This window comes from Amblyomma maculatum, chromosome 6 (genome assembly GCF_055883805.1).
Source record: "Amblyomma maculatum isolate TAMU_Amacu chromosome 6, ASM5588380v1, whole genome shotgun sequence".
NCBI classification, from domain to species: Eukaryota; Metazoa; Arthropoda; class Arachnida; order Ixodida; family Ixodidae; genus Amblyomma; species Amblyomma maculatum.
In genome coordinates, this window is record NC_139349.1 from 141,055,057 (window position 1) to 141,067,616 (window position 12,560).

The following is a 12,560-nucleotide window of genomic DNA, read 5'->3' on the forward strand; positions in this document are numbered from 1 at the left end:
TGCATTCTCAGTGTAGGAACATAACTGCAGGCTTTCAAAGCGATTTATTTTTGCTGCTACCTTGACTGCCGCCCATGTACTAGCTGCCTCTTCTGGCTGTCACACCCTAGTATCCTTCCTCAACTGCCAACTCTACTTCTGCTGGGTGCTTGTAGTGGTGCATTGGCCTTTGCTTCATCTTTTGAGGCCCACGCTAAACAATGAGTTGGCTGCGTTCAGTGCCAGGGACCTTTCGTCGCTTAGGTGCTTGGTCCTGAGATAACCAGTGCATCTTGTTCTGTCACTTCGTTACACGGGGCTCTGTGGCAGTCTCTCTTTGAATGTTTTCTGTTCAATATGCCGACAGTCCACTTGTTTCTTGGGCAAGATTGCCTTCAGAGGCAGATCACTGTTGACCCCAGAGGCTTTTTGATGTGTCATACATGTTTTGGTACCATTCAATCCAGCTTACCAGGATCCCCATTATCATTATCTCTGCTGGCAGTAGTGCTGTAATGCTATTGCCTTCCCCCTTTGTAATTTCTAGAAGCTGAGGCCTGAATACTTCTGATAGCTCAGTCAGTTTGCTCTGTTACACGAGCACCTGGTCACCCATGGAGAGGTTTTGCATCCTCTTTTTTGTCTGGTGTTCATATTCATTCCTGGTTTCCTTTCATAATCCCTATTTGCAGTTTTGGTGTCACTTTCCCCCTTTGCAGTGATGAAGCCATCAGTTTTGTTGTTCTCAATGCTGTCTCCTTTTTATTACTTCAGCCTTGATCGCTTGTAGTACAGCTGCATGCCTGCCAACTCTTCTGACCTTCTTATAAAAGGTACAAATATAGACCTGTCTGAGGGTTTCGCCAATGTTGCCCCAATTTTGCTTAAGGTACTTTCTGTTTACGAGAAATTATTCGAATTATACTAACAGAACACCTCCCTAATGGTATCGTTTGCCAGCACAAAAGCACACTGCGAACCATCTGTGAAATCACTATCAGCAGCCGTAGCGTTGCAGTGACTTTCACCATGTATCCTTGGGGGCACAATACGTCATCTAAAACTCGATAGCTGTTCGCGGAATTATTGAAGTATTAATGTCACTGCATGGCGGCCACTTTTGCTAGCCTTTTGATTTCGGGTTCGGGCTTTCGGATTAGTCTTGCCTTCTTTCTCTTCTGTGACCAGCTGCTGTGTCTGATGCAATGCGACTCTTGTGTTTCGCAGCCATATAGCAGCTTCATGGCTGCTCAAAGCCTGGACAGCACTTTCAAGTGTTTTTAAAAGCTGTGCACTCCAAAATTTCAGTTCTTCGTGCGATTAGAGAAGGGGTATAATTTCCGGTTCTGAGCCACGCATATCTGTGATGTAAACATTTTGCATGGTAGCAAGGATGGCATCGAGGTTTACATCACATTGAATACATATGCCGGGGATATGAGCAAGCAGCGGATAACTAGACAAGCCTGGCGCTTACGGTTGTAAAAGCACAGGCATTCTTGTCACAAAAACGTATAACTTTGGAATTTAAAAAAGAAAATGAATGATTGAAAGCAACCCCCCCCCCAGCCAGCCAGGGTTAACAAACTTCAAAAAGGTCGTGTTGGCAAGTATGCTGGTGTACAGTACGGTCCACTGCTAAAAGGACCGTGAGATTACGTGGCCTAAACACTTTGCAAAGTGCCACCGCCGGCTTGAATAGATAGCATCAAGTGCATAGGCGGCGGGAAGAGCGGTCGGCTGTGATTGCTGCACAATAACTTTGTACGATCGTTTATTGCTGGCTCTCGTGGGATTGCTTTGTAAAGAACGGCAGCAACGCATTGTCTTGCAGAGCATTTTTGGCAGAGCATCAACAGCATTTGAAGGACTTTTTTTTTTCGGTACCACGTTGTGGTGGACTAAAGGCGGCAGTTTCCTCCTCTGACGTTCTCAATGTCAGAAAATGACTTGCCTTATGGTGACTCCCATTTTTTATTCTTGCTTGCGGCTTGACTCATACGCCTATGAAAAAGTGGGGAGCTTGGTTAAGTTTGGATCCTTTTTCTGCGTTGTTGTTGTTGTTGTTGTTGTTGTTGTTGTTGTTGTTGCTGCTGCTGCTGCTGCTGCTGCTGCTGCTGCTGCTGCTGCTGCTGCTGCTGCTGCTGCTGCTGCTGCTGCTGCTGCTGCTGCTGCTGCTGCTGCTGCTGCTGCTGCTGCTGCTGCTGCTGCTGCTGCTGCTGCTGCTGCTGCTGCTGCTGCTGCTGCTGCTGCTGCTGCTGCTGCTGCTGCTGCTGCTGCTGCTGCTGCTGCTGCTGCTGCTGCTGCTGCTGCTGCTGCTGCTGCTGCTGCTGCTGCTGCTGCTGCTGCTGCTGCTGCTGCTGCTGCTGCTGCTGCTGCTGCTGCTGCTGCTGCTGCTGCTGCTGCTGCTGCTGCTGCTGCTGCTGCTGCTGCTGCTGCTGCTGCTGCTGCTGCTGCTGCTGCTGCTGCTGCTGCTGCTGCTGCTGCTGCTGCTGCTGCTGCTGCTGCTGCTGCTGCTGCTGCTGCTGCTGCTGCTGCTGCTGCTGCTGCTGCTGCTGCTGCTGCTGCTGCTGCTGCTGCTGCTGCTGCTGCTGCTGCTGCTGCTGCTGCTGCTGCTGCTGCTGCTGCTGCTGCTGCTGCTGCTGCTGCTGCTGCTGCTGCTGCTGCTGCTGCTGCTGCTGCTGCTGCTGCTGCTGCTGCTGCTGCTGCTGCTGCTGCTGCTGCTGCTGCTGCTGCTGCTGCTGCTGCTGCTGCTGCTGCTGCTGCTGCTGCTGCTGCTGCTGCTGCTGCTGCTGCTGCTGCTGCTGCTGCTGCTGCTGCTGCTGCTGCTGCTGCTGCTGCTGCTGCTGCTGCTGCTGCTGCTGCTGCTGCTGCTGCTGCTGCTGCTGCTGCTGCTGCTGCTGCTGCTGCTGCTGCTGCTGCTGCTGCTGCTGCTGCTGCTGCTGCTGCTGCTGCTGCTGCTGCTGCTGCTGCTGCTGCTGCTGCTGCTGCTGCTGCTGCTGCTGCTGCTGCTGCTGCTGCTGCTGCTGCTGCTGCTGCTGCTGCTGCTGCTGCTGCTGCTGCTGCTGCTGCTGCTGCTGCTGCTGCTGCTGCTGCTGCTGCTGCTGCTGCTGCTGCTGCTGCTGCTGCTGCTGCTGCTGCTGCTGCTGCTGCTGCTGCTGCTGCTGCTGCAATTTCTTTTCCTTTATAATTTGGCTCCTAATCTTTTCTTCATGAATATCGCCAATCACTACAAGGTTCACTGGATTCGGTGAATTTTGTGCGAGAGTTTTTCTCAACTCAGTCATGTACGGCTCATCTTGTTCTGGGGTGCTATAAAACTGAAATTGTGTGTCAAACATCCCTCATCATGAAAAACTTCCAGGTACAGACAAGGGATTTTGTAGGTTCAAGGTTTCCCTGGGGCTGGTGTTTCGCTTCCCTCGGCCTTGGTGGAATGCGTGAATTACACTCAGCTTCGGGGGCCTTTCAAGCGACTCTGGTGCTCATTGATGAGGTCTTCCTTTGTCGGTCTCTCGTAGCTGCTCGACATATGCTTGGATGGTAGGCTTTCATAGCTGTCAAAGCTCTCTTTATAGGTGTAATTCTTACACCATGCCGCAGAGCTCTGCAGCCAGGCATCGACATAATCTGCAAGGAGATAAGTGCACTTCAGCATTAATATGCATTTCTATTTTATTTCCATGTCCCCCTATAATTGTAAAAGGGCTTGAAGTTCAACGCTAACGACCAGCAGTTTTGTTTCTTATCACAAGCAATTATGTGGACATTTTAACCTGCGAGTAATCCATTGTAGCCTGGTTTTATTACCTGCCTAGAAGCTCAGCGAACGTTTCTAATTGGGCTAGTTTGTTATTGGAATCAGACATTGGGGCTAGTGCAAAAAAAAACAAGAAGAGATTACACGCCACACCCTAGACTTGATGGAATCTTCTGGAGGAAGAAGGTATTTGTGCAGATTTTTCTCTTCGTTCTCCTCCTTTCTTGTATTCTGCTGCCACCGCCTATACTTGCAGTCTCATTGAGAGGTGCTAATGGAGCCACCAGGAGCATTGTAGTAAAAAAATAAAAAATCTAACACAGCTGTGGCTCTTTAAACCAATGATAAGGATCTTTTACGAACGTGGATATTTCTTATGAGTGACAGCTGTACTGGATGTACCGGTCCCATGTACCAGAAAGGAATGTACCGGAAAGGAAATTTCACCGTAAAGTCGACCCATTTGAAATTAGTCAATAGAAGCATTATGCCGAAATGCATTTATGGTGCTCTGAGCGCTCTTGCACTCACAATTCTGGGCATTAGGTGGCACGGCTGAGAAATTCTATACTGGATAAATGTTTGTGTCCGTAGCCAAGAGCCTCGTGAGAGAAGTCTATAAAGAGGCTAACCTTAAGGACACAAAAAACTTTCTTCATAAGCAGTCATGTTCATCTCATCTGCCTTTTTGCCTGCTCCTGAGTACTTGTGTGAGTGTTTTCCTGCATCTTTATTTGCATTTGTTACTCTTACAGAAGGGTAAAACATAGGTTGTGTCGCTCCTTCCTTTTTACTCTTGTTCTTATCACAAATGCTCTTCCAGCTATAAGTTTTAGTGGCGGTTCTGTTTGGTGTTCCATGGTTTTCATGCTTTTAACACTTTCACTCCATGATCTAGTATGTTAGCAAACTATACCTTGCCCTTTGGAAGCTTTCTTCATTGCCGTAGTGACTTGCTCGTGGTTGAAGCCCTTCCTTTTTTTATTTCTTTGGAATCTAATATCTTGTGTTTACCTTTCTCTTGTTAAGCATCATTTGTTTTTCATTTTGGCCCTTATCAGGTTTAGTCCTTTTCGCGATTTTTTTAACATGGTGTTTTTGGTGGCTTCAATACCTCTTGGTGTGACTGCAACTGAAGACAGAGCAGCGGCACAAGAAAAATGAGATGGAAGGAAAAATGGTGTGCATAAACACTTCCTCTTTATGTAGTAAATTTTAGTTGCAAATCTAGTTAATGCCCTGTTGGCTCTTTTTCTTTGTATATATTCCTTTTGCACTAGCCACAATGTCTGAATCTAGAAGCTCAGGGCTCTATTTATAGAGCAAAAACAGCTTCTTTCAACCAATATATTTATTGAGTGCCCCAAAGTTGTGTCCTGGCTGAAACTGTTTCCTACATTGCATGTTCTAAGTGAAAATTAAGTTTTGTTTCGCTGTCACCTGTTGTTTACTTACCATAAGTGGGCTGCTCTTTCACGGAGCAGACAGTGAAGTGCCCCTTTCTTGCTTTGGAGGACTTCACCTTCCACTGTTTCTCTCCTTCCTTGGTTTCAGCTTGTTCTCGGCTAGCATTCTCATTGAAGTGCAGTACAGCGAGCCGGGTCCTGAAATGGTTTAAGGGAATGATATGTTTGCATACTACCTCTTAAGGCTATTAGTACCTTGTTTGCATCATATCTGGTGAAAAAGCATTTGCTTTGGAAGCAAAATGTATCAGCACGCTGTTGAAGGACTCCAGTGAGAATGTTCGAGCCTCTGGAGAGAGCTGGTGAAGGTCATGTAGTAGCAAAGGGGCTTCCACAACTGCTTTTAGGCTCTTGAAGGCATCCGAATCTGCACAAAGGGAATTGGAAGTGAAACTTGACAAATTAATTTTGCAGCACAAAACACTGCTCACGGTATGCACTAAGACCATGAATGCAGTGCATATAAAAACTTCTTAACATTTAGGAGTGTACCAATCAAGAGTGCCTGATTTCATCATTAAACAAGCAAATTCATAATAGTGGTATTTTATGGTGTTCACATTGCATTATATTGGTATGAGAGCAAGCAGCCAGAATTAGTTACCTACAATATCCAGGTAATTTTGAGTCGGAGCTCCTTGAATCTGGAGATTGTTGACTATAGTGGCTCATTGTTATAATAAAATATGCATACTTTTGCTGTGGGTATTGTGGTTACATGCATGTTGTATACTTCAGTTTTCATAGTGAATTTGTACAAAGTTCTATTGTTTGTGATGCAGTGTTTAGTGGAAATTATTTTTTTATTGAGATTGTATCCTAAAATTGCAAAATAAAAAGAAATCTTAGTATCTGAGAATCACTCACTTGGCTTCATCCAGTGCCTGTCCCCCATGGGTGCATGTAAGCACTTCTTGTACAGCCCTTCGTGACCCTCGTGGATATTGCAGATGTGGTTCAGCAGACTTATCCACATGCTGACCCCAAGGAACCCATTACCTTGACTGGCAACAGCAATCCAATACAGATGATTAATGATTGCCTGCACCCAGTGTGCAATAACAGGGTACTTCTTGTTGAGAGCCCACAGCTTTTTCTTCAGGCCTAAAATGTATGGAAATATCATTTATAAAAATTGTCACTTTTCTTCACTTAACTACCCACCTTTAGCAACATGCCAAACATCAAACAGGTGTCTTATCTGTGGCCTGCTGACTCTGCAGTAGCGCTTCACGCCTGAGTGCCGATCTGAAAAAGTAATGTCCAATTCACCACATGCACTTTATGCTGGCTAGTAGTTCCTATGTTACCCATAAAACCAAGAATCTTCCACTAACTAAAAAGGTGGTGTTAAAAGGTAAACGAGTTTATTACTTGCCATTCTTTGTATACATTTGCATCTAAAATTAGCTCATGCCATTCACTAAAACCAAACCACTAGCAAATGGGAACATTATGATGCTGGAATGGGTTCATATCAGCCCAACCAAGATTGACAGTAGCAAACTGTACCTGTGGTTAGGAAACTTATCACGATCCCCTTTTGTTCAAGTGCATCCAGGCACTTAATGAGTCCCTGCTTTTCCATGGACATACTGTTTGGGACTGCAGGAGACTGCACAAAGACACACAAATAGCGTTTTATATTGGCTCATCTGAATATGCTTGAAAGATATGGTTTCAGAAATTCACCTCACCGACCTGTACTTGTGCAGTGTGAATAATACGTCCCAGCTGCGCAACGAGCACACTGTATGTCATGTATTTGGCACTGTCGCCTGGTGAGTCGCCCATCCCATTGCCTGCTAGGTCCACCTTCACACCATTCAGGCCAGCCACCAGGAGGGCCTGCTGCTGGTCAAATAGCTGTATGCAAAATTGTGATTCAGTCTTTCTATGGCAAATAAAAGGGGTAATTGAATTTTGGGCTAGTTGATTCATAGTGGATTGAAATTTTGTGCGCACAAGACAGGACAAGAAAGTGTGCACACTAAACCTTGTGTGTCCCCTTTCTTGTCCTGTCATGTCCCCAAAATTTCCATCCAAAATGGGGCCCCTTAACGTGCATATATTAATGAGCTTTCCAAGTATGTATCACTGTTGAAATTACCTGTACCCTATTTCTCAATGTAGCATTCACATTTGCCAGCTTTTGCAGACTAATGCATAACTAACAATATGGGATGTGTATAAAGTGGCTTTTCAAAGCATGCAGCAAGCAAACGGTATAGTATACATAATTAGCAAAAAGCCAAACCTTATTAATAGCAGGCAAAAGGAAGCCCCGCTGGTAGTTGTAGAAGGTGCGCTGTGAGATTGCCTGCACATTTATGAACTGCAGGCAACGGAGTGATGCTGCCACTGGGCAGCCAGAAAACAGGATGCCGGCAGCCAGGAGAAGGTTGCCAGCTGAGTTGCCACCTAAAAATGGCTGGCTCCTTCACTTGAAGCGGTGACCTTGCAAACATGCACCCTCCACTGTCAGTAGGGTGCCCCGTACTTTAAACACACAGCGGTACATGAGGCTGCATTTGCGGCATGCACTCACAAGGTCTCTGAGGCAGCTTTCAAATATGATAAATTTCTTTTCAGCATAAACAGGTGCCTCCGTATCCAGTTCTTGGTCACTGCGAAGAAAAGGCAGTAATTTAGAATTCGTGCATATTGTTTTCACTCCTCTAGGCTCTCTTACGTACATGCAACATTACAATGCCATTTTCCACTTTCTTGCAAATTTGAGTTTGGGCCAGTGTTTTTAACAATAAATGGCATCAAGGTGTCAGATAAGCCTTCACTGATTTCAGGATTCTGATCGGGAAGATACATAGAGAATAAAAAAATGACAATCCTTTGCATCTCATGAGAACTATATGGAGGATGAAAGTCTGAAAGGCATTGGATTTTGGGCTGAAAGCGGGGCGAAATCTATTAATTGCCTATTAGTGCACAATATAGATCTGAAGTCTAACTTTCATATGGATGAGTATATGGCCTGAAAGACCACTCGATCTTGTAACAAGGTTTTAGCTTAAGTGGCAAAAGTACTTTTGCATACCTGCAGAAGCTGTCATTGAATGATGGCATGTATGAGGTGTCCAGTGGTTCTGTCTGTTCTGCATTTTCATGATCCTGGCTGTCGTTCAATGATGCCTCGGGCTCCGGAGACATAGATGGCAAGGCAATCGGGGACATGGGTGCCAATTCGAGGTCAGGTAGAGGTGTTGAAGCAATGGTGGGCAGTGGTGTTGAGGCTCCTTGGAACCTGAAGTGTGTAGGCGACAGTAAGAGTGCCCCGTGCTCTTCAGTGGCATCCTGGAGAGCACATGGCTGAGTCTGAGTCATGGCTGCAACCCGCACCTTCAGGCCCAGGTACACCTGCGTTGCTGCCACAATGCAGAATAATTGTTAGTACATCTAGTAGTGCAGGTTTTTATACATTGTACAGGGCGCCTCTTTTTTTCTACTGCTTACTAGCTTGTGTGTATACAAAACGTATGATGGATATGCCTATGTGGTCTGTGCATGTGGGTTTTACACCTAGGCTGACATTAGGATAGATTTCGATAATTAAACAATTGACTGAACAAATGAAATGCACCTTTTATTAAAGGACAATATAGTGAAATTCATGATCATCAACATCACAGGTGAGCCCTGTTTGTAATTTTTTTTAATCGGAATTGTGGTTGAAATATTGAATGTCAGAATGTTCATTTGAAAACTCATTGCTGGCTGCCTGAAGCTACAGTACTATATAATAATGTCCTTACACACAATAAAGTTGGCAAAATCACCCTAGAAAGTTACATCATCAAACACGCGATCTGTGTTTGCATTTGGTACATAAAAATGCAACAGATGGCATATTCCAAATGTGCAAAGCCAGAAAGACAACTGCAGGCTTTCAAATGTGTATTTTCGATGTAAAATATTTTATTCTCACTGCTGATTAAGCAGTTTTAAAAATGAATCTAGCCTTTGATGTCCATGAGCTTCAGATACCACATTATTGCCTGTTGGTATAAAAAATTATCTTGTGTACATAGTTTTAGTTGTCTAATCATCAAGCTCTGCCGCATGATTTACAGCTTGCTGCAAAGCCCACCCTGCAAAGACTGTGCTGACTTGCATGGTTTTTGAAATGCAAGTTTGTAAACAGTTACAACATCACAAGATACCTTTGAAGTAACAGAATAGTTTATCACGGCAACTACTAATTTTGCTGGTGTTTTTTTTCACTTACCAACAGAGTGGCACTCCTTTGTGCTTTGGCTTGCATGGTAAAGCGCCTGTGTGGTTTGGGTTGCCGCACCTGCACACTGGTTCCTAAAGGAAGGCACATGCAATATACAGAATATTTGCAATGTTGTTTAGTAACCATGGACACAGTGAAGGCAACATCAATCACCTTCAAGCGGTCCAAAACTGTTGATATTCTAAATGCCTTTAGTAGTGTATATCTCCTTATAATAAATGCATCTCTATGCTTGAAAGTGAATGGTGGTAAAATAAAATGCCAGCTCATAAATGTTAATTTGGGTAATGGAAAAAGGAACATGTTGGTGACAATAAGTTCACACATCATGCAAAAGGAATTCTCACCAGGCTAGTGTCAGGTGCAGCAGTAATAGTTGACTGGGTTGTTGCAGGAAGCTGCTGGATGCTGCCCGGCTGGAAAGAAATATGAGAGCATAGGATCACTCAAAGCCCCCAACATGTACATCACACTACCAGCATGAAAAACTGTGCCATCCTTGAGTTACGCAACAAGATTTACAGCAAGCACACACAAAACATAAATGCTAGTCTGTTGTACATGCGCAGAACATGTTGGTGACAAATTCATATGTCATGTAAAAGGAGTTCTCACCAGGCTAGTGTGTGGTGCAGCAGTAAAAGTTGACTGGTTTGTTGCAGGGAGCTGCTGGATGCTGCCCGGCTGAAAAGAAATATGAAAAATATGATCATTCAAAGCACCCAACATGCACATTACACTACCAGCATTCAAAATAGTGACATTCTTCAGTTGTGCTACAAGGTTTACAGCAAGCACACATAAAACATAACTACTAGTCTGTTGTGGAATGTACAGAACATGTTGGTGACAAATTCACGTCATGCAAAATGTGTTCTCACCAGGCTAGTGTGAGGTTCAGCAAGAGTAGTTAATCGAGCTGTTGCAGTTTGCTGCTGGATGGTGCCCGAAATATGAAAGCATATGATCATTTAAAGCACCCAACATACACATCATACTAGCAGCAACAAGTAATGGTATTCGTTAATAACAGTAGATGCTATACAACAGCTGTGCACATCACACAGACACTGGACGTTTCATGTTGCAGGTATGCAAGCAGGAAGCAATTGCAGTTGAGCTGACTGATGCCTGGATTGCACTTTGAATTGAAACACATTTGTAGCTCCTGATCCTGCAGCCAACATATGACAATTTATTTCTCTGGAGCATCTTAATCATCAGTGGAGAGACGTTACTATCAGCCTAAGCAAAGTATGATGTATGCAAATACATCTCGAACCTAGGGCTGCTTATGGTAATGGACAGCTGTTACCGTATAAGATCTAAAATGATACAATTTGGCATATATTAATACTGAGTGAAAAAAACAACAACATAATCACGGAAACTCGATCACATGTGCAGCTAGTTGTTCAGCTTATGCGCATTGTGACACTGTTTTTTGTTAGCGAGAACGTTGCCTTTTAACATACATATGCTGGCGGAATGCTGTAACTGCAATGCATTACTCATATAGGGAATGAACAAGGCCGTACTATATATGCACTAAACCATGCATGCAGTGCTAGAAAGAGCTGCATTGGATTCACTTGTTGGATTCTTGGACGAGTTAAATTTCAGACGCTTCATAAAAACAGAAGGGTTGGTATTTAAAATTGAGTGCGCTATGTTCTCTCGCATCGAATGTGAGCTATTTTAAACGCTTAATTGAAAGTCCAATTTCGGCCTGTACACGGCCGAAAATTAATCTGATGACTGTTGCAACGCCGGGAAATGCTTCTCTGTTAGGGTGGCGGTAGTGGTTTTATTTCATTTTTATACCAAAGAAAGGAAAATATGTTTGCCAGCCCCGGTATCTGCTAGCTTAAGCACCTGAACTTGGGCGGCGGAAATAAAGGGAGAGCGAGGAAGAGGAAATAAAAGAGGTGAGCGATAGGGAGATAGGAAAGGGTAGGTAAAAATAAAAAGAAATATATACACTGTAGAACAATATACAGTAGTTTGCTTGAGGCCCACCCGCAAATGTCTTAGGTCACTGAGCACTCGGCCCATCGGGCGGGCCTCCGCACTAGCTCTGCGTCTATGTAAGTGTTTAAGACGCCCGGAGGTGCAAACTTCAGAAAGCAATGACGGCCGACGGGGGGGGGGGGGGGGGGGGGCGATCGACCGTTATCGTCCAGAATAGCACACGCGCTTTGCTGAAATTTGGCGTACATTCGGCATAAGCGACTGTCTGTATATTTAAGTGCTAGGTTTGGATGAAGTATTTGCCTGATAAGTTGAGAATCAATCATGCAGAAATTCGCGCCGTGTGCGCGCGGCATCGGCGAATCAAAACAACACCGAGGCTGCAGATGACGCGATTTTCTAATTACGTTTCTCGAATCAGACATACGCAATATTCAAAGGGGCCGTTGAAATAGAGAAAGCGAACAGGTCAACTGAAAGAATTTTGCGACTCCCGTTTAGAGTTGCAACAGTTCAGTATACGTGAGCAGAAGGCTCGCTATAAACTATATCATATGCACACATGCGGCAGAATCATTGCAAAAAAAAAAGCCTTTTTGGCGTCCACCTCGATGTGTTTACAAGCAATTTAAGGGGATCGAACCCATGCATCTCGACAGCCGCATACCTGACAATCAGACCACCACACGGCCCTCTGCGGCTAGCGATACCCAGTTTGACATGTGTATAACGTAAATGCATCATATAGCTATATTTCCACTTGCGTGCGTGAATAAAATTATCATTCAGCAATTAGTGGTCCAGCGATCACTAGCCGGGAAACTCACCTTCCTGCTGGGGATAAATAACGTCGGCATGGACTTTGGTCGAAGCTTCAGGTTCTTGATATCCATGCCTGACTGTCGCATAAGCGCTAGGTTGTAGTAATAGGCATCAGCTGCGAAGTGCCGACCACAAACTCGGAGTCTTCGTCTAGCGTCCGACGCTTGCAATCCGATGAGCTTCATCCAGGCAGCTCGCTGATGCTCGTCTTTAGGCAAAACATGCTAGAGTTCAACGCCTCGCCGGTCACTGGCGTTACAGCCGACAACACAGCAACGCGTAGTCATCTTGAGCTGACGCTCAAGAC

The 12,560-nt window shown here is 44.9% G+C and overlaps 1 protein-coding gene across 1 annotated transcript; it reads right to left on the reverse strand.

Moving 5' to 3' along the window:
* Window positions 1-3,430: 3,430 nt before the first annotated feature.
* LOC146186901 (uncharacterized) lies at window positions 3,431-12,324 on the reverse strand. The gene is made up of 12 exons (XM_084608141.1): window positions 12,259-12,324; window positions 10,076-10,144; window positions 9,808-9,876; window positions 8,261-8,580; window positions 7,463-7,643; window positions 6,898-7,071; window positions 6,718-6,820; window positions 6,370-6,453; window positions 6,073-6,309; window positions 5,401-5,572; window positions 5,195-5,343; window positions 3,431-3,609 (listed from the first exon to the last, which is right to left on the reverse strand). Exons 1-12 carry the CDS (start codon window positions 12,322-12,324, stop codon window positions 3,431-3,433), a joined length of 1,803 nt encoding a protein of 600 aa, XP_084464267.1.
* Between the last annotated feature and the right edge of the window lie 236 nt (window positions 12,325-12,560).